Source organism: Pteronotus mesoamericanus, unplaced genomic scaffold (genome assembly GCF_021234165.1).
Source record: "Pteronotus mesoamericanus isolate MK-2021 breed Mesoamerican mustached bat unplaced genomic scaffold, CSHL_Meso_final contig_173, whole genome shotgun sequence".
In the NCBI taxonomy this organism is placed as follows: domain Eukaryota; kingdom Metazoa; phylum Chordata; class Mammalia; order Chiroptera; family Mormoopidae; genus Pteronotus; species Pteronotus mesoamericanus.
Window position 1 is genome coordinate 11,960,498 of NW_026555072.1, and position 22,930 is coordinate 11,983,427.

General features: G+C 41.7%; 1 protein-coding gene across 2 annotated transcripts in view; it reads left to right on the top strand.

Moving 5' to 3' along the window:
* The first annotated feature begins 767 nt into the window (after positions 1-767).
* SRPX (sushi repeat containing protein X-linked) overlaps positions 768-22,930 on the top strand; it is a 36,030-nt gene continuing 13,867 nt past the window's right edge. Inside the window, exons 1-4 of one of the 2 annotated variants that reach the window (XM_054566404.1) lie at positions 768-909; positions 6,658-6,849; positions 8,314-8,490; positions 17,169-17,295. In XM_054566404.1, coding sequence (XP_054422379.1) covers positions 807-909; positions 6,658-6,849; positions 8,314-8,490; positions 17,169-17,295 — 599 coding nt within the window. In that variant the 5' untranslated portion in view covers positions 768-806. The remainder of the gene's footprint in view (positions 910-6,657; positions 6,850-8,313; positions 8,491-17,168; positions 17,296-22,930) is intronic. The other variant, XM_054566405.1, reaches the window with a different exon arrangement.

A 22,930-nucleotide genomic window follows, 5' to 3' on the forward strand; every position in this document is an offset into this window, starting at 1 on the left:
GCAGGTAAATGTGTGGCCAAGATGGTGCCAACTCAACAGTTAGTATCAGGTTAGGAGGTCTAGAAGGAAAGATCTCTAGATTTAAGATTACTGTTTTGAAGTTTCGGGCCTGGTACTGTTTCAAAGATTAAGGACCTACCATTTACTGGAATTCAGTATTTAATATTTTAAAAATGATATGGCTCCAATTTCCAAATGAGTTTAAATTTTAAAATTAAATACAGACTTTATCACTGAGTCTGTGGTTTTCAAGGGTAGCAAGACTCATCAAGAAATTTTACTTTAGCCATGCCTTGGTGAGAGGTTCTGAATAAACATCCAGATTGTCGCTTTTGGTCCTCATTTCCTACAAATATACCAAAGCAGCTTTGTATTTCTTTTGTCGCTAAGACATTTGATTCACCTCCTTATCCTCCACCCACATTCACTTCACAAGATGGACTGATTTTCAGGTACCATACACACCCAGATCTGCTGGGTGTTCCTTGACTGCTGGAGAAACTGTGGGCTGTGTCTGAGTCACACACCTTTTACTATGTCTCCCCTGGCATGAGATTCATGTACATTGGCATCATCTCAGAGTGAATTTGCTGAGCCCAGAATTTCATTTGGCACGTGGTGATTCCCAAACAGTTTGAGGCTCATTTTGATTGGCTCTGGTAATCTCAGCCCAGCCAGGTTCACTCTGAGAGGTCCCCTGTCCTTTCATGAATGGCCATAGAAGCTTTTACTCTTGGCTCTGCGTTCTAATAGCCCTTCTTGCATGTACTGTGCCAAAGCGGTGCTTCGAAATATTCGTCCATATCATGTGGCTTTTCTTGCTGCAGTTTCTGTTCTTTTTTATTGTAGGATCTGGAGACTCACCGCTAGAAGATGATGAAGTCGGGTACTCACACCCTAGATATAAAGGTGAATGCTTTGCTTATATGCTAATGAGGACCTGCTGACGCCAGGAGAACTTTCCTTTTTGCCCTGTAGAGCAGATTATAATAAAGTGACCAGAAAATGTAATTAAGTTCTAATTACCGGTCCAGAAAAATATATTTTAAATTAATATGCATATTCTCCCATTAAAAAAATAAAGAAAAACTAAAGAAAGCAAACAAAAAGCATTTGGAAATCTCTGAAGTGCTGACCTTCAGCACCCCAGTGGTCATTTTATTCTCATAAATTTCTTTACTACCATTACTTCTGCAAAGCCAAGCTCTAGCTGATGAAAGTGAAAATCAAGGTATGAGTTCTGTCTGATTCATACATTACAGCCAGAATCATCCAGAGTAAACCATCCAAGGTCAAATCTGGACCCAGTGCTGCTAATGTACTGAGATGAATGGGGACTGAGAAAACTTGATTTTCATAAGCTCATTTCATCGTGCTTTTTTCTGAGTCCAGCTTAGCTCCTGAAATGATGAGTAAAGTCTGTTGCCCCATGAAACTTTAATCTAATGATAAAGAACTCCATCTCTACACATTTCCAGCAATCCACCCAAGTATTAAAAGCCTAATCAAGAACCTTCTATGCAGGCTCAGGTAAGTATGCCCACAAATATTTCTACTGGTGAGTCATTTCTCTGAAGCTTAGGGAGCCCAGAGAAAAGTGAAGGTAAAAAAAAAAAATTTAAGGTAAATTTAAATCATTTCTTTTTGAATCTGGTTCCCTTTACAGTGGAGAAATAATTTGAAGAAAATTGGTTAATAAAATTCCATTGTGGCATTTTGCCCAGGAAATTTGTCCATATTATGGCAAGAGGACAATGGCCTGCTCTGTTGTGATGTCTCAGTTATAAGAGAATCAGGCTAGTGCCGGTCAGCTTTTGGTTGGAGACAGTCCTTCAGTTGTTTCCTACACAAGTGAAAAATCGCTCTAACGTAATGACTGGTGCCTATGCCCAGGTGTGTTTCCTGCCATAGTCACATTTGCTTTTGACCTGTGATTACAAATACTCATTTCTATCCACAGCTCCTATACTAATTGTCTAAGGAATTAACTAGTCATGCAAAGCACAAACTTGTTAATTAGATGCTTGGGGTAAAGAAATATTGTGATTCCTAACACTTCTTAATTAATTGAGGGTTTAAAAATTTTTTTCCTTTAAGTCCCTGGTTTACAACTCTTCCTAAAACACATGCGTATGCATGTGACATCACATGTACAGTAGAGGTTGTCTACTGCCCTTGGATCATTGTTCCCAGTGTTAGTCCTCACCTCACAGCACAGCAATTATGGAAGGAAGCCCACATGGCCAAAATGTATGTTTGCCTAAAGCATACCCTGAATGTTTAAGAATAAATACTTCTTAGGGTATTGTTTGTATTGGCAGTTTTAGCTTTAAAACTTAGAGACCAACCATTGTTAATTGGGGATTTAGCTCTAGACCCTCCGGCCCCTGCACAGGGCCTGGCACAGAGTATATAACTCTAAGTGTTTTTGAAATAAATTTAAGTAAAAGAAAAAAAGTGAAATTCAACCCACATTTATTATGTTCCCAGATTGTTCCCTTTTTGATTCTTTTACTTGGCATGCCATCAGATTGTCACACTAATTGATGGAAGGGACAGGGCATATAGAGATATGTTGACACTCCATATTTACAAGTGGAGGAACCGTAGATTAGAGAAGGTAGGTGACTTGCCCAGAGTCACACAGCTAGCAAACATTACATTGGATTTGAAATTCAGGTGTTTTAACTCAGCGTCCAGAGTTTGCTAGTGCATCCTCATTAGTCTGCTACATGACGCTGCCTACCCCAGGAACTTCAGTCAATTGGAATGCTTACCACATTGGGCCACAAAAATGAAAAAGCTTCTCTGAATAACCAATCTAGATTTCTCCCTAAATAAACCCCATCTTAATTGAAGCAACATAAAAGCTTCCTTTCTTTAAACCTTTATGTTCAATGTTTTGCTAATTCACTTTAACTCCCAGTGCTTGTATCACTTCAAATTCAAGTCACTCACTGACATTTTAATTACTGTCACTGCAGGGCTGCCAAACTGTCAAAATATACCCCAAATATTTATCTCGGAAGGTAATCCAAAAGAATTTTTTTTGAGAATAAATGAAAACAAGATTCTTTTCCACATGTTGACAACAGTACAGGTTTTGGATGTGCAGCCTGCACTGCTAGGAGGATTTGAAGATTCAGAATATGGGGCAAAATCTGCTAATTGCATGTTGTATCAAAATATGTGAATTTGTGATATCTGTATACTCAGGCCAATCTCTAATGTACCTGCTAGCCTTAAATATTTGTCATGGGTACATTTGTGGAAAAGACAACCAGAAAGTGTGTACTAACAATTGCAGGTATGTTGCCTCATATTAGTTTACTCTAAAATTGGCCCTGGCTTGTGTGGCTCAGTGGATTGAACACTGGCCTGTAAACTGAAAGGCTGACAGTTAGATTCCCAGTCAGGGCACATGCCTGGGTTGTGGGCCAGGTCCCCAGTTGGGGGCATGTGAGAGCCGACTGATCGACGTTTCTCTCGCACATTTACGTTTCTGTCTTTCTCTTCCCCTCTGTTAAATAAATTAATTAATTTTTAAAAATCTTTAAAACTGTGTCCCTCCTAAACTCATGCTAAAGTCCAGAAGCTAGAGGATGGAACAGTTATCAACAATTGAGTGAAAAACAAGTGGAAAATTGGACACTCTTCCAGTTTATATATCAGTAGAATTGTGATCAGGACCAAGAGTGCAAAACAGATTGGCCCTCAGCTGGAAGGGTTACAAGAGACTACCAAAAGTTATCAGTCAGAAGAAGGAGTAAGGTGGCGAGAATGGGTGTGAGATGGGTAGAAGATCAGAGATAAATAAGAAGGTTTGAATCACACAACCTAAAAGCTAGATGGGGCTTTGAAAAGAGTTTAATCCACTCAAGTCTCTTGAAGATAAGGAATCTGGTTTCCTGAAAAATTTAGTTAATTGTCCAGGGTTACTAGAAGACAACAGAGTTAGGAAGTGTGCCCAGGCCTCTTGACTCTTTGCCCAGTATTGTATCTCCCATAGTGCACTAACTCATTACGTTTTCATTATCTGCCTCTGGGTCTCCCATATTCACTCCCACCACATTACCCCTACCTCCAATGGGGATTTTATTTCCTCTCCCTGGAGCCCAGTTCTCAGTCAAGGATTCCAGAGTTTGGCCTGTGAGATGGTGGGAAAAGAGGCAGTAAAGGGGAGCCAAGTGGCAAGAGAAGAAGACTAGAGATAGGGAAGCTCAGAAGCACTGAAGTCTAGAAGGAAAACAGGACAGGCAGAGCAAGTAAGAAAAGAGGCAGTGCAGGAGTTAGAAGAGGAGAAGATGGTAAAGATAAAAAGGTAGCCCTGGCTTGTGTGGCTCAGTGGACTGAGCACCAGCCTGCAAACCAAAGCGCCTCAGGTTCAATTCCCAGTCAGGGCACATGCCTGGGTTGTGGGCCAAGTCTCCAGTAGGGGGCACACAAGAGGCAACCACACATTAATGTTTCTCTCCCTCTCTTTCTCCTTCCCCATCTGTATAAAAATAAAATAAATAAGATCTCTTTAAAAAATAATCTGAAATACTTTTTAAAAAAGGTAAAGTGAAGGTGATTTTTAAGATTTAACATCATTTAAGTCCTCTGACAAACTATCAAAAGCACTTCTTCAAGATGAAAAACATCAAGTGCATTTGGGGATGTCCTTGTAGGTGATCTTTCCTATTACAGCTAGAAAAGAAAGATGGGGGGGGGGCGGGAGAGAGAGAGAGAGAGAGAGAGAGACCTCACTTCTAGTAGTCACAGAAGCCAGTAGTTTCCAAGTCTCAGTTTTATTTGAGTGGTAAGCATCTGTGGATTTTTCCAGAACTTATCTTAAGGACTTTTCATTATAGAAGACATATCCACAGCTGGGCAACACTAAGCAAGCATGCCCCAAGGACTTCTCATTTACCTGTGACCTTTAAATCTTATTTCAGGGCCTACCTGGAACCATCACCAAAGAAAGCACTAAAACATTTAAAATTGTGTCTAGAATTCTTTTATATGTAGAAGAAAATAATGGAGATATATGTGCTGCTTTGTACTTCACTTCGGGGTCCAGATTTTTCTCATATAAAAATGTTAGCACATAGACTACGTGCGTAAACTTTAGAGGAAGATAAATTTGTTCAAGGATGGTCTGTAGGCTGCATGTGAGCTCCTGCAGGTCTGTACCCACACGGTCGAATTTAATCAGCTTTATGTTAAGCGCTCAGGACAACACGTTCACCCAGAATATCCAGGGTATAGTGCTTGAGTCCGGACTTTAGGACCCGCTTGAGACTCTCTGCAAAACATTTAAATCATGAGACATGACAGCACAAAGGTAACAAAGCAGTTATGCACCATGCCTGGTCATGGCTGAGAGGCACTTAGAAAACACATCCTCAGAAGAGAATTCCTGGCAAAGTCAAACGGGGATGTGCCCTCCTTCCTGGCCACATGATGGCGCATGAAGCCCACTCACTGACAGCTCAGGTGCTGGGATGGAGAGCCCGGCAGGCTAGAGTCCCCATCGATTGTGCAGTGGCCCCTGTGGGAACTTCCCCACAGAGGAGCTAGTCTTGCCCTAATAATTTTATAGCTCTCAGCAAGCACCTTCCAAAGGCACAGGAAGAAGTTCTGATTTATTAGTGTCATCTTGACTGTGCATGGGTAACTAGGAAATCAAAATCAAAATACCCTGGAACTATGCCATTTGTGAAGTGTGTCACTCTTACCTACCTCGAGCATAACTGGGAACATCTGAAAAGGGGAGTTGCAATGGTACTATTATTTTAAGCCAATATTATATACTGTGGGGAAAGACCTGGAAATGGTAGCTTCATTCAAATTAATTAAAATTAGTATTATGAGTTTTTACAGAGAATATGCATACAGATGTGGAAAAAATGTAAATTATTGTTCTGTTTATTTTTATTGAATTTATTGGGGCAACATTGGTAAATAAAATTAGACAGATTTCAGGTGTACAATTCTATAATACATCATGTGTATATTGTGCTGGGGGTTCACCACCCCAAGTCAAGTCTCCTTCTATCACCATTTATCTCCCCTTTACCTTTGTCTACCTTCTTCCACCGACCCCCCACCCTCCCCGTTTCCCTCTGGTAATCACCATACTCTTGTCTGTGTCTATGACGTTTTGTTTGTTTTGTTTTGTTTAATCCTTTCACGTTTTCCTCCCAGGCCTGCAACCTCACTTCCCTCCGACAGCTGTCACTCCCCTGCCACTATATATGGATAGCTGGGGTTTACAATAGCATAAGTTGCCCTGAAGACAATTACGTATCTAGTTCAGGGAAATGTTGAAAAGAACAAGTGTTTATTAAATGTTTACTGTGTGGTACGTACTGTGCTAGGCGCTTGATGTATTATTTTTTGGTTCTCATAAGAGCCCTATGACGTAAGTGTAGGTATCAACTCAGAGAGGTTAGGTAATTTGTCGAAGATCACACAGCTAGTAATGGAGGAATCTGGATCCATGTTCTGATATGTCATAACCTCCCCATCCAGAGACATCTTAAAAGACATGGGGCGCTATTTGGAAGTCCAAAATATGGAATGGAGCTGATCAGGGACTTCTAGGATGAGGAGACCCATTTTCAGAAGAAGTCACTTTCTGTTTTTCCCCTCCTTTGTTTCTGTTACCTGTAGACACCCCGTGGTGCTCCCCCATCAAGGTGAAGTATGGGGATGTGTACTGCAGGGCCCCTCAAGGAGGATACTACAAAACGGCCCTGGGAACCAGGTGTGACATTCGCTGCCAGAAGGGCTATGAGCTACATGGCTCTTCCCAGCTGATCTGCCAGTCAAACAAACGGTGGTCCGACAAGGTCATCTGCAAGCGTGAGTAGCCCAGCCCCATGTTGGTCCTCAGGGCCAATTAGGGCCAGAATCTTTTGCTCTGAGAGGCTTTTTACTGCATGTTTTGTGGCCTTTGATGAGAAAAACTCCCCTTGTGAGCAGAAGGCAGGGGGGTTGCTAAGATAAGGTGGAAGTGAGATAACACCTTTCAAAGGGGAGGATGTGATCAGCTATTGGGGGAAGGGGGAGAGTGCTTGTTCGGCAAACAGGTTGTGTTTGTTCAGTAAATGCTGGACCCTTTAAAGTCATTGGAGATTTAGAAACCAGACATACACAGGCTCTGCCATCAAGGGTCTCACAGAACAGCATTAGAGACAGTGAGGCAGAGATGTAAACCATGATAGGAATACAAGAATGATGCTAAGTCACGGACTTGAGGTAATGGACACAGGAAGTGATCTCCCAGGATGTAGGGTGTTGAGAGGCAGGGAACTAGTTCCTGAAGAATGCTGCTTATTCCAGGAAGGAAGTGTGCCTCAGGGAGAAGACTGGAAGGGCATTTCAGGGGTGACTTTAAGCTTCATGATAAGTCATACGTGGAGGTGGTACAGCATTGTCAAAGGACATTTGAAACACCATCATTTTTCAAAAAAGCTACCATTTATTGAGCTCCTACTGTATACCAAGCATTTCACATACATTCAGGGGTTTTTTTTCAACAACGCTATTGACATGACTGCCATTACTTTAACTTTATTGTTAGAAAAACTGAGGTTTAGGGCTGCAGCCATGTGGCCCGATCTACGCAGACTGTACACTATGTGGCTATAGTGAACACTTTTTGGTGCTTCATCCAGATCTCCCTGGATGCCCTTTAACCTTGTGTGCCCATTGCTGCCCACCGCCCCCCCAGCCCCCAGGTTCTGAGTGCTTTGTTTCTAATGACTTGTACCTTTGGTCTTCTTCATAGGAAGAAAGGGCTCTGCTCCTTCAGAGGACTGCCCTCTTTGTTCTGACAGGGAGCGCATTCCTGGGAAGAGCTGTAGCTGCTCAATACTAACTGGTAAAGGGTTATGAAAGGGAGGCAAGACAAACTCAGGTGTCATTTGTGCTCCAGAACTCCCTTCCAGGAGCAGACTGAGGCTGACTTTGCCTGAGAGCCTACGTTGCCTGGCTTCCATCCCTCCTGTGGCCTGCCTCCCCGACTCCTCCATGGTCTCGCCTGGGAGCACTTTCTTACTAGATCCCTTGCATACAAATCCTTGTCTCAGAGTTTGCTTCTAAGGAACCCAGCTTAAGACAGTGGCTTACCTAGGATGGCAACTCCAGCCACCATGATACAAAACTGTGCGTCCCTTCTATGTGACATGCAACCATCCATTAGTTCTCTAATTCTGTCCTATTGCATTTAAATTAACTTTTCACCCTATGCTTTCAGAGCTTCTGGACTGTGAAACTCTATGGACAAAACCTACAGAGCTTAATGTCTGGTTTTCTATTTTTCAGAAAAGCGATGTCCTACCCTGGCCATGCCAGCAAATGGAGGGTTCAAGTGCGTAGATGGCGCCTACTTTAATTCTCGGTGTGAGTACTATTGCTCACCAGGATACACGCTGAAAGGGGAGAGGACAGTCATGTGTATGGACAACAAGGCCTGGAGTGGCCAACCAGCCTCTTGTGTTGGTAAGAAAATCTCACAGTCCTCAGGAGGCACATACTTTGGAAGAAGCAGGGGCTGTTTGTCCAGTGCATTTGAAAGGAAGCGTCAATATCCCAAATGGAAAGCATAAGCACCCAGCTTTGCTTTCAGTAGCTTCCTTCATCCCTAGTTATCTGGCTCAGCCCAGACCTAATCTCAGTCTCTGTCCTCCAAAAGTGACTTCACAGCTGATGACATTTGTCTCTTTTTTGGCTTCCTATTGAGGTAGCTGCAGGCTGGCGGAGAGAGGGCACACTCATGCTGCTTTAGATCAGGGATCTGCCTTGTAGCTTGGAGCAGAGCAGAGTCACTGACATTTGCAGGGGAGTCCTGCCGAGAGCATCTCTGGATCTTTCACCCAGTAGACAGAGTTCCTTTGTTGCTGACTCTGCTAGTCAGCAAGCACTTAGTTTGCTAAACTGGAAGGGATTTGAATATTTTACATTACTCTGGGTTTGTGGGGTGGAGGGTGGGCCCAGCCCTTTTGCTGTAATGAGCTCTCCCAGGGACTGTAAAGCGCTTTGAGAGCCACTGAACGAAGGCAGTGTTTCTCAAACCTTAACATGTATCCGAACCACTTGGGGACCTTAGTAGAAATGCATATTCTAACCCAGCAGGTCTGGGATGGGCCTGGGATTCTGCTCAAGGAGTGTCCAACCTTTTGACATCTCTGGGCCAATCTAGGAGAAGAAGAATTGTTTGGGGCCACACATTAAATACATTGTGACATGTATTCACACACACAAAAAAATCTTACAATGCTTTAAGTAAATTTACAATTTTGTGTTGGGCCACATTCATAGCCATCCTGGGCTCATGTGGGCTGCAAGTCACAGGTTGGACCCTGTGCTAGACCATGCTCTAGGGCAAATCCTCTGAGCCTTGGCACAGTGGACATTTGGAGCCACATAATTCTTTGTCATGGTGACCTGTCCTCTGCGCTATGGAATGTTTAGCAGGTCCTTGCCTTTTACTCACAATAGGCCAGTAACATTCTTCTTCCCCTAGTTGTGACAACCAAAATGTCTTCAGACATTGTCAAATATCCCCTGGAGGAGGGAGGAGAGGAAGAAGAAAAATCACTTGCCCATTGACAATCTCTGATTGAGGGGCATGGATCCCCACCCTGGCTACTTACTAGAATCAGCTGAGTATCTTTTAGATGCTAGTGATACTTTGCTCCTACCCTAGAGATTCTGATTTATTTAGCCTGTTGTGGGCCAGCTGGAGGAGGCAAGTAGCATAAAAGCTTCCCAGGTGGTTTTCACGTGCAGCTAAGATAGGGGAACACTGAGAGCAGTGGTTCTGGAAGTGTGGTCCCCTGACCAGCAGCATCAGCATCTCCTGAGATCTTGTTAGCAATGCAAGTCCCAGTCCCACCCCAGACCTGCAGGATTAGAAACTCTGGGGTGCGTTTTTCACGGATCCTCTAGGGCACTTGGATGCTCTAAGGTTTGAGAACCTACCTTAGAAGATCAGATTATACTCAAAATAGTGCCCTTGAACCAGCAGCATCAGCACTAGCAGGAAGCTTATAGAAATGTAGAATCTGAGGACCCATCTCAAATCTGGCAGATCAAAATTCACATTTTAAGATGATCCCTAGGGGATTCCTATGGCTTTAAAATGTTGAGGCAGACTGCTCGAGGTAGTTGTTTTCAACTCTGGTTGCCATTTCAATCTGAATCTCTGGGCCCATGCTATTTTTCTACAGCTCCTGCATAAACTGTTACAGCTGCCAGGACCCATCCTTACAGAACATTCTAGTCCAATTCCCCATTCTACAAGTGAGGTCTGACAGGTCACCTGACTTGGTTGAGGTTGCATAGAGCCAAGCCTATGTCTCCAGGCTCTCAGGCCCGTGATCCATGAATCCAGGGATAGCTCTGGCACCAAGGTGCTATGACAGCCGGCCATAGGACTCTGGCTACTACCCTTCTGGGATCTGCCCATCCTCAAGAGAACTGTTCAGCTGTCTGCTAATGTGCTTTACCATGAGCACTCCTTCCTGACTGCTCAGTGTCTGAGGCAGATTCTTCAGGAGTAAGACTGAAATTGGATGATACCCTCTGGGCACAGATATGCAACAATGCCTCTGATCTTGGTCCCTGGGGTGTCTTTATGATGACACACCCTATCCACTGTCTTCCCTGGTAGCATCCACCATTTTCACTCTGCAGTTATGTGGTTACTAAGCTACAGCAAAGGGACCTGGTCCAAGATGTGATCAAAACCCTTCGATACCAGAGTCACAGCCTAGACCATACCTGGTATCAATTTGACAAGAGCACCAGGTTCAAAGAATTACTCAGGTAACTGACTCACATGTATTTTGGGGTTCTCTTTATCTAGGATTTAGGTAGGAGTTTGTATTGGCCAGTAATTGGGAAAACAAAAGCCACTCTAGGTATTTCAAACAGAGGAGAATTTAATATAGGGATTTGGTTACAAAAATATAGGAAGAGCTGAAGGAGCAAAAGAGGAAAAACTGTTACCAGAGACAAGTTACAGCAGAAAGTCATTCCAAGCAAGGGCTAGAGGAGTGAAAGTGGAATGGTAGTGTTAATCCCAAGTCCATGAGCCCACCCATGATGCTGACGTTTCTATAACTGACGCCATCGTTGGTGAGAATGAAGTCAGGAGGCCACATTCCTGCTGATATTTCAGGAGTCCAGGGGACCCTCACTGATGCTCCTACCAGAAGCATAATGGCTTCTACTTCCTTCCTGGCTTCTAGTCTCAGGAGGTGCCTCTCTTTGGCAAACCTATCTGGCACCCAGCTGGGAAATGTAACTCTGAGACTTGTAGCCAGGCAGTAAAGGGGAGATTATAGAAAAACTGAGCATCAACAGAATATTTGGCCCAGCAACCTTTTTCTGAGGTTTTAAACTTCTCCCCCGGAAGCATTGTAGTTGTCAGTGAAAAGAAGACCGCAGAGCAGACCTGGTCAACTGGAGCAGGTAGTGTGGTGCTGAGGCTATGAACTCTGAATAGGCTCCTCTTGAAGGGTATAACCTAAGGCCATATGTTCAGGTCAAAAGGGCCCTTCACGGATGTTGCTTTCAGTATGTCCCCTGTGACTTCGTATGTGCAAGCTAGTTCTTCAAAACAATTCAAAAATTTTTGAAGCTCTCCTCCCTCACATTGGAAGGGGCAGATGCGATGGGAGGAGATGCTCAGAAATCTTTCTGCTAAGCAAGTGCTGGCAAAGAGTTCTCTAGGGATCATACCATTCAAATGTCCAGATTGTGTGGAACAATGGAAAGAAAATGCTAATTATTCTCAAAAAGCAACAAGCATGTCTTAAGCTGCACCAGATGGTCCTGGAACCTTCCCAGAGGGAGAAAGAACTAAAAAATGAACCCCGATTTTAGGGGATTTATCTTACAGTTTGCCAGGGCAAGGTTCAGGCATATGTGAGGGAAGGGAAATTGCTCATGAAATTAGGTAGGAGTAACTAAAAGGGCACCAATGACCCACAAGAGAGCATAGAGCCCCCAGGAAAAAGAGAGAAATAGACAAAGCAAGCAGACAATTCTTTCTTTGATTTTGGTAACAAATAAGTTGGAGTTTGTCCCCAGTGAATTTTACTTTAGGGATATCACTGACTTTTTTGGCTTTAAGTGCATTAAATTAATTTAATAAGTTTATGTGTTGGCAGGGCTATTTGAACATAACTCAGAGCCTCAGCCTATTTTAGGAGCTGAGACATGGTGGCTGAGTAGTTCCCAGATTTCCACACAACCTTGAACAGTGCATCTTGGCCCAAGCTGTGCTGAGTGCTGAGGAAATTGTCTCAGTTCTTCTCCAGACCTGGATGGAAGAGAGAATGCTGGGCTGACTTTTGACTCAGAGATGGTCGGTTCTGTGGTCTGGCAAATTTGAAAGTACCTCAAGTTAAGATTAATTCTCTTATGCAGACCACACTCTGGCAGTAGATTCAAACCCACAGTTATTTCAGAAACAGATATAGACAGAAATAAGTCAATGCAGGAGAAAAAACATACAGCAAACTCCAGGAGGGTAAAATATTTGAAGAACCACAACTCCCATTGATATAACAAGAAATAAACCTTAGAATGTAACAACTATTGTTCGGGGAGGATATTTTTTCTTTATTTCTGTTTAAGTTATTTTTAGTTTCATTGGCATTTAGATACAACAATGAACAGTTAAAATTACAAGTCCTCATCAAGAGACCAGATTTTAAGTGGACATGATTTTTCCTTTAGGCCAACACTTTTTCCTAGGCCAAAAGAAGAAGAAGAAAATAAAATTTAAAAAAACCATGGATAATGAAAACTCAGTAAATGTCTTTTGACAGGCAGAGAACCCCAGTCAGTTGTTTCAATGAAGAACAACATACAAAGAAACTTGGTTTTTGAAATCGCCCTCTGCTTCTTTTATATTTCCTCAAATAGAATAGAGAGTTAACATAAACGAAATTTCGGAATAAAATAATCTCTCACATTTGAAATATGCAAACTGATGAATGCTTTTCTGACTTCCCAAATATCTGACAGCTGGGTTCACCCAATGACCCACGGGGAAGATAACAAAAGTAGAAGGCGTCAGGCTCTTTAAGGGCATAGGCCTGGGACTGGCATAGGGTTGCTTCCATTGCATTTTATTAGTCAAAGCAAGTCACAGAACTGACACAGGTTCAAAAGGATGGGAAATAGACTCCACCTCTTGGTAGGAAAAGCTGCAAATACATAAGAAGATTATGGGTAGCCATCTGTGCAGGAAATTCACCATCATATTCTTTAATATTGGGGCTTAGAAATCATTAATGAAATATATCTTGGAAGATGTCACACAAGACACTATATAGGTATATTAGGAAAAAACAGGTGTGATTGCTTAGTTATTGCCATATTCTGAAACACCTATTAATCATATCTCTAGCAGTCACCCTCAAACACAGATCTCCACTGGAAAACACTTTAAGCAAACATTAGGACGCAGTTAATTTATAGTCTTTGTTTAAAAGAGGTTTTTTTTTTTTTTAACTTGTTACCTGTTGGCCAGGACATTTGAACCTCTTTCTTACTTCCACCATCTACTTGCTTAGATGTGTTAAGGATCCCAAGTACATAGTTCAGCTTCTTAGATAAATAGAGGCTGGTACAGTGCAATATGGTGATATGTTTGTTTCTGGTATTTTATATGCAGAGAGGAAACTAGAGCACAGAGGAGGGAGAGAGTTTGTCAGGTGTCTCCAACGAATGGGGAAAAGATCAGGATTTTCATGAGAGTTTCAGGATTTCCACACAATAACTGGATATGGACATCGTGACTCAACAGGGAATTGTCATTATGTGTCCATAGCAACTTCGTCCATTTAATTCATGGAAATTTATAATAACATAAAAAGCAATGATGGCCATGGCTATATAAAAATAGAGTTAGGTTCCTGGAGCATCTGCGAAGGGCAGCCAGCTGTTCTCGTCAGCTGAAAGAGAGGGCATGCTGCATGAGGACACAACAGAATCCAGTCCCACTGCTGCTCTTCAGGGTTTTATGGGAAGCTGTAGCAGGTGACCACAAAATGGTGTGTGTGCAGAGGTTGGAGGAAAACAGTAGGTCAGCAGCAGGCAGACACACAGAAGCGTTTGGCTAATTAAAATAATGTAAAAATATTTGATTATATCTCAAAATCCCAGACCACAAAAAAAAACTCCAGAAATGAGGAAGGGCTTCCAGTCTATAAATGGGGATGAAAACAATCCTTAGTCTAGTGGGTGGTTGTGAGAATTCAATGAAATAATGCAGAGATACCACTTAGCATGGGGTGGGCATGTAGGAAGGTCCAGTAAATATTAACTATTATTTTTAGTAATTTATTTCTTCTTGTTTCTGGTTTAGAAGAGCACTGCTTCTGAAAAACTAGGCCAGTTGTGAATGCTCATTGTTAGCTAGACATAAAGTGGCTGTGCAAAACTCTGAGACTCATCACCCAGATAACATAATTTGGAGCTTTTTGCTTACAATGTCAATATGGCTGGTTGATACAGAAAACAGCCTAGCATATCATCCAGATGTTTAGTTTACATGACACACAGACTAAGAGAATCTCTTCACTCTAGCAATGTTGTTTCAAGAAAAAGTGGTAGCACAATGTAATTTTACATTGAAATTTATCTCCTCTCTTCCAACCCTCCCCATTTGCTTTAATTTTTCATTTTTAAAAAATTTTTATTGAATTTATTGGGGGCAACATTGACTAATAAAATTATATAGGTTTCAGGTGTAGAATTTCATCTGTATATTGTTTTGCGTATTTACCACCTGAAGACCCCAAGTCAAGTCTCCTTCCATCACCATTTATCCTTCCTTTACGCTCTTCTACCTTCCTCCACCCCTTTTCCCTCTGGTAATTACCATACTGTTGTCTGTGTCTATGAGTTTTTTGTTTTGTTTTGTTTTGCTTAATCTCTTCACCTTCTTACCCAGCTTTGCAATCCCCCTCCCCTCTGACAGTTGTCATTCTGCTCTGTATCTATCAGTCTGTTTGTTAGTTTATTTCATTCATTAGATTCCACATATGAGTGAAATCATATGGTATTTGTCTTTCTCTGACTGGCTTATTTCACTTATCATAATGTTCTCCAGGTTCACCCGTGCTGTCACAAAGGATAAGATGTTTTCTTTTTTACCACTGCATAATAGTTCATTGTGTAAATGTAGTACAGCTTTTCAAAACAATTTATTTATTTATTTTTACAGAGAGAAGAGAAGGGAGGGAGAGAAACATCAATTGGTTGCTTCTCTCATGATACCAACCAGGGACCTGGCCTGCAACCCAGGCATGCGCCCTGACTGGGAATCAAACCAGTGACCTTTCACTTTGCGGGACGATGCCCAACCAACTGAGCCACGCTGGCCAAGGCTACTACAGCTTTTTTATCCACTCACCTACTGGTGAGCACTTGGGCTTCACATTTTTTTTTTAAATAAATACGCTTTCTATGATGAGATCCGCCAGCTATATTTAACCAGTAGGGGGCAGATATTGTGTAGTTGTCTTTCTGATTCACCCTAAGCTGTGAAATGTTTATCTGAATTATAAAAGTATGTTTTCTATTACCTATCATAGAGAAAAAGTACTATTTTAAAAACTTAGCAACTGAAATTAGATACCTCAACTGCATTTAAAACAGCTTCTGTTTCATCATAATATTTATATACTTTATTTTATCAACTCTAAAAAGCATATATTTTTTACCCTATAATATCCCGGAGATTGGGCTGCATCTTGCAATTGATAGTGACTTAGACTCAATAAACTGTGGTGATTATCTTAATGCATTAAGACTGTAAATTTACACTCTATTGAAGCATGACATAGAATTAAAAATATAAATTTGGATAGCTGAAGACAAAACTGTTTAACAAATAATTAATAATTTCCTACCCTAAATAAAAAGAGAAATGATCAGACAAGACACGGGAGAAAGTTTATAAAGACTTCACTTGATGTATTTACTCTCTCAAAGATGTTTGTGATTCAGAATCAAATGACACTTAATTTTCATTCAGGTTGTGGTAACATTTAACTACTTATCAGTTAGAATGTAAAGCAGTGCAAATCTGAATGTTGTTAATTTGCTATGCCCTCTTGAAATACATTTGGATACCTGTTCAGAATCATCAAGCAGGGTTTGCTAAACTTCAAACTGCCCTTATTGTGATTTCACTTTGGCTATAATAAGATAAAATCCAACTCAATATAGAGCCAAGGTAAAACTGCTGTCCCAAAACACAAATTGTAGGTTTGGCCCATTGGCAGTTAGAGGGGAGTGTGTGGACCCAGACAGAGCCTGTTTGTTTTAAGATATCGAAGAGTATGTTGGGAATAGACATAGTCAGAGGAGAGAGGGCTTGTTCCAGGGGTAAGTGGCCTACCTCGGGTTTTAATTGACACTCACTATCTACATGCATTGCCTTAAGTAAAACACTTGAGCTCTCTGAGCCTCAGTTTCCACACTGCAAACTGAGCATTGGGTGGCTCCTATAAGTCTCCATAGTATTTTCTTTTACCTCTCCAAGGGCAGTGCTATTTCTACCTCATGTTTTATTTCATGTGTGCTGACATAATGTCCCTACTAGACTGTAAACTCTTGGAGAAGCACACGACTCTCTTGCCTTGGTGCACCTCAACCCCAAGAGTTGGAATGATGCCTTGGGTAAGGCAGGCATTCACTAAAGATTTGTCACGTTGAATTTAATAAAACTGGATGATAGCTAAGGTACCTTTCTGTAATATTCCATAATGCTGTTTTTAAAGCAGGAGGGACTCACTGCGCCTGAATGACTTCTAGATTTAGCTGGATTACTGCCATATTGCCAAGTCAGTAGGTAGAATTTGGAAACATAGGGAAGAAGAAGCTGTAGCTAATAAATTATGCCATAAGACACCTAGCAAGGCCAGTTGATGGCAGACTTATCCATGCACATGTGAGTGCTCAAACAATCTTCAAAACTCAGCAAGAGAGAGAGGGCAAGATGAAGGGAAGGAAGAGAAATACAGAGGGAGTGAGCAAACCATTCAAAAATGAGGAATATGTAGAGCTTTTGGCATGTCAAATGCTGGGTATCAAACCTTTAGTTGATGAAATGGTCTTTGATGATGGCAAGAATACTTTGGTTATATTTTCAGATATGGAACCACCTAGAATCAAGTGCCCAAGTGTAAAGGAACGCATTGCTGAACCCAATAAGTTGACAGTCCGGGTGTCCTGGGATACCCCTGAGGGAAGAGACACAGCAGACGGCATTCTAACTGAGTAAGTGAAACTTGGCAGATGGAATGATGTTACCTCTTTTTAAATAATTTTTATTGATTTAGAGAGAGAGAGAAAGAGAGAGAGATACACCGATTTTTGTTGTTCCACTTATTTATGCATTCATTGGTTGATTCTTTATGTGCCCTGGCTGAGGATTGAACTTGCAACCCAGGCATATTAGGATGAAGCTGTAACCAATTTAGCTACTCAGCCAAGGCTGATATTATTTCTTTTATGTGAGATGTTTACTACCTAGAGTGGGGAAGTGTATCTACACTGGTCTGTTGATGTTTTCAGACCCTGTACAACACTCAGGCAGCTCTTCCTCACTCACACTTTATTTTTTTCCACAGTGGTCTTCACCATCTGACATACCATATATTTCACTGATGTATTTGTTTACTGCCATGTTCCTAATGTCCAGAACCATGTGTAGCACATAGTTGGCACTCTGTAAATATTTGTTAAAGAAAAGAAAGAAAGTAAGAAGAGGTGGTAGGAAGGAGGGAAGAGGAGAGGCAAAAGGAGGAAGAGGAAGCCACCTGGCTAACTCAGGGACAGAATCACCCCCATTGCCCACCCAGAGGATTTCTACTCATGTCCACAGGCCTTACTAAGCCATCACCCTACCGGAATCCTCTGTGTGTCCCAGGGGGAGCCAGAGGCTACTCTCCTTGTGCTCTGTGAATATGGCTTAATACAGACCTTTTACACCCCTTTTTTGGTGTCTGTGTTTTTTTCAAAACACTTTTTCAAAGTCAATTTTTAATTGACTTTTTAAAAACTTGTGACCACCCTAAATACTTACAGAAGAAGCTTATTAAAAAAGAGTAGCTGTCTTCTGCCTTCTCCCCCACCCCAACTCCATGCTCCAGGACCAATTGCATTCATAATTTAAGGTACATCCAAAATGCTTTTTAATATGGTGACTCCATTTGGTGAAGCTAGCTACATGTTGTTCTAACCTAGCATCTGGACCTGTACCCTGAAGCTTTTCGGTTGGCCTCCCTGTTCCCTGGAGGCCACTACTTCATGTCACCATGTTCACATCTGTGCCTTGAAGGCCATGGCCCTGTTAGACACCACCCCTCACTGAGTTTCCATCTGTGGATAAAGGATACCTCTGATTTACCCCCTGGTGAGCCATACAGCCAGAAAAGCTTTTCCATAATCCTATCAACCCAGGCTGTGCAAGAGAAAGCGTTTTAAAGCAATTATTAGCAATAGCAGAAAGTATATTAGGAAGATGCTAACCTTAGCAGGACCTCTTATTTCTGTGCCCTCATAATTTTCTCTTAGTGTGCCATCTAGCTCAGATAATATTACTGGTTTTGTTCCTTCTTGTAACTCCTCAAAAATAAATTTCAAATTTTATTAAGAAAATTATTTATTTGCTGTCACATATGCATGACACAAACCCCTAATGAGAAACTTTGGGCAATTGGGATTAAAAATTAAGTCACAGTTGACGTATTCAGGGTTTGGGGTTTTTTTAATGTTTGAATCTTTGGGGCCTAGAAAAATGCCTGGCTCAGCCCCAAAATATAATAGGTTCTTAGATTTTTACAACTGTGAATGAAATCCTATATAATAAACACAAAGTGCCATGTCACCAGATGATTCTATTCACCTTGGCCTTGGTAACCTGTGTTATGGTTAGAAATGTGGCATTTTATTTTTATTTTTTACATTATATTTCATTGATTATCCTATTACAATTGTCCCAATTTCTTCCCTTTTGCCCCCTTCCACCAAGGACCCCCCACTCCCTCAGATAATCCCCACACCATTGTTCATGTTCTTGGATCATGTGTAAGTTTTTTGGCTACTCCATTTCCTATACTGTACTTTACATCCCCATGGCTATTCTGTAACTACCTATTTGTACTTCTTAATCCCCTCACCTCTTCACCCATTCCCCCACACTGTCCTCCCATCTGGCAACCATCAAAAGGCTCTTTGTATCCATGATTCTGTCTCTGTTCTTCTTGTTTGCTTAGTTTGTTTTTTTTAGATTCAATTATTGATAGATATGTATTTATTGCCATTTTACTATTCATAGTTTTGATCTTCTTTTTCTTAAATAAGTCCCTTTAACATTTTATATAATAATGGTTTAATGATGATGAACTCCTTTAGTTTTCTATTGTCTGGGAAGCTATTTATCTGCCCTTCAATTCTAAATGATAGCTTTGCTGGGTAGAGCAATCTTGGCTAATGGTCTCTATTTTCATGACTTTGAATATATCTTGTCAATCCCTCCTAGCCTGCAAAGATTATTTTGAGAAATCAGCTGACAGTTTCATGGGAACTCCTCTGTAGGGAACTAACTTCTTTTCTCTTGCTGCTTTTAAGAGTCTCTCTTTATCTTTAACCTTTGGCATTTTCATTATAATGTGTCTTGGAGTGGACTTCTTTGCACCCATCTTGTTTGGGACTCTCTGGGATTCCTGGACTTGCATGTATATTTCCTTCATCAAATTAAGGATGTTTTCTTTCATTATTTTTTCAAAAAGATATCCAATTTCCTGCTTTTTCTCTTCTCCTTCTAGCATCCCTATGATGCAAATGTTGGAACACTTGAAGTTGTCCCAAGAGGCTCCTTACACTATCCTGGTTTGTTTGTTTTTTTATTCTTTTTTCTTCTTGTTGTTCTGACTGGTTGTTTTTTGCTTCCTTATGTTCCAAATCATTGATTTGATTCTCGGCTTCATCTACACTACTGTTGTTTCCCTGTAAATTGTTCTTTATTTCAATTAATGTAGTCTTTGTTTCTGACTGGAACTTTTTTTATGCCACTTAGGTGCTCACCTAATTATAAGATCCCCATATTAAGTTCCTTGAGCATTCTTATAACCAGTGTTTTGCACTCTGCATCTGATAGATTGCTTATCTCCATTTTGTTTAGTTCTTTTTCTGGAGTTTTGTTCTGTCTTTCATTCATTTGGGCCATGTTTCTTTGTCTCTTCACTTTGGTAGCCTCCCTGTGTTTGTTTCTATGTATTAGGTAGAGCTGCTATGACTCCCTGTCTTGGTAGCATGGCCTAATGTAGTAGGTGTCCTGTAGGGTCCAGTGGCACAGTCTTCCCTACAACTCAAGCTACATTCTCATGGTGCACCATTCATGTTGGCTGAGTACACCATCCTCTTGTAGTTGAGCCTTGATTGCTCTTGGTAGGTCGATAGGAGGGATATACCTAGGCCAGTCAGCTGCAAGGACTAGCTGTGAGCACTGACCACCAGCCTCCGCCCTCCGTGGAGGATCAGCTGTGCAAGAGTAGGGTGGTGGTGCTCTTATGGGGTCTGTAGCTGTACACTGGGGTCACAAGCTCTGGGGTTTCCTGGGTGTTGCTGGCCAAGGTCAGCCCACACCTGTGTTCTGCCTGGGGCCACCCTGCCTGAGCTATAAAACAATCTGAGATGGCTGCTACTTGTACTGGGCTTGGAGATTCCCAGGTGAAGCCAAGCTGTGAACCTAGGCTGGCTATGCCATTGGTTGTTTGAGAGGATTTATGAAGTTGTGAAGCATGAGCCAAGGCCAGCCATTCAAATGGAAAAACCACAGTTAATGGCTTGGGTGGGCCGGTAAGTTGGTTGGGATGTAGCCTCAGGGGATCTCCAGGGTAGACAAACACTGTTAGCCAGGTTGAAGGAGTTTCAGATATGGCACCTACCTGCCAGCTCTGTGGCTCTGTCGGGGGAAGGTTCAGAAAAGGGACAGTGGCTTCTGCCCACATTTCTGTCTAGGAGAAAGCTGTTCCCCAGCTCTCACCCCGATGCCAGACACTTCATTTCCTCCATGTATGCCACTGGTACCCTTGAATCTGCCACCCAGGTTCTGGACTTCAGAGGGGGTCAGTCTGAGTAAGCCCATGTGTGGGTTCTTTAAGAGGAATTTTTTGGGGCTCCAGAAGTTTCTTCCACCAACTCAATCCCCACTGGGTTTTGCAGCCAGAAGTTATGGGGACTTTTCTTCCAGGCACTGGAACCCTAGGATGGGAGGATTCCTCACTCCTGAGATATCCCTCCCAAATTTTTATCCACCACACGTGGATATGGGACTAGCCCATTCTGCGTCTCTGCCCCTCCTACCAGTCTGGATGGATGTGGCTTCTTTAATTCTTTAGTTTTTGGACTTCCATTCAACTTGATTTCTGATGGTTCTGAGTGATGGTTGTTCTATAGTTTAGTTATAATTTTGATGTGCTTGTGTGAGGAGGTGAGCCATGTTTACCTATACCCCCATCTTGACCGGGAGCCCCAGATATGTAACATTTTAAAATGCACCTTAGAGCCCCTACCCCTCTGTTCAGAGTAGCTGTCTTGTCTGCTTCCAGAGTTTTACAGACCAGAGCTGGTGGATGCTTGGAGCAGGATATTGTGCAGAGTACACTCCAACAGAATGAGGAATTCAGAGAAGGCTGTCATGTCCCCGTTTCAGCTCTCAAGCTTGGGCTCCTTGCTTGTGTGGCATTTCCCTATGACCCTTTCCCCCATGTCTTATGAAAGCTGCTGTTATATAATCTCCTAAGAGGGAAGGTTCTAGTGTCAAGCTCTGAGACAAGTGCTTCCTGTGAGTTCCTGTATTTATTCCTTATGACTGATTTGCATGTCACAAATGAGATACAGTCTCCAAGAAGTTAGCATACACTCATATTTGATATATGGTTCCTCTCAGGCTTATCTGCATTTCAGTTGTGCTTCCTGCAGACCTTAAAACATCTAAGGCTCAAAGTGACATGTCTCTAATGGTGGGATTTCTGGCACTTTCCCAAGACCCCTCACTTCATATCTTGTAGACAGCCACCTTAGACATGGATCTGAGATGTAAGGTTCTCCTCAGTGGTAACAATGATAATTTCACATGTCCATTATTAGCAAATATTCTCATCATTCTTAAGAACTATAGATAGAAATTATCTGTCTATCAAAAAACAAACAAAACCGGGCACTTGATCATGCTATACCTCTTAGCGTTCTTATCAGATAGCCAAGAAGAAAGAAGCTGGAGTTACCCTAACTGTGTGATCTTGGGCAAGTTCCTTAACTTTTCAATTATACGATTTCCTCATCTGTGAAATGGAGATAATAATACCTACCTCACAAGGTTGTTCTGAGGATTAAACAAACTACTATATGTAAAATGCCTAGAACTGTGCCTGACATATATAAGGTTTGTGTAAGTGCAAAGAACAATATTATTATCATCACCAAGGAATCACAGTGAACTTTAGTTTTGCTCAGGAAATATCTCTATTGGCCCAGATAGAAAAAGAGATTTCTAGCATCCCATGTAGGCTCAAATTGCCAACGACTGCTTAGACAACTCAGGCCTAGGTTCTCAGTCTCCTCCATCCTCTGTTCTACCTTCCAGTGAGAAAAATAAATACAAACTTCCCAGGAATATGAGACTAACATTTTCTGGTTTCAAACAACTCTTCCAAAACAAAGTGAAGCTCAAAAATTATATTTTTCAATAAACGTTTATTCTAATCAAACTGATTTCCCCCTCTCTGTGCTGCGGCATCCTCTGCAGAGTGTTCAACAAATGCCTGCAATGGTCATCTTTGATCTTTAGGCCCACAATGGCCTAAGTGTTGCTAGGTCCATAATGATCATCTTTGTTCTTTCTGTA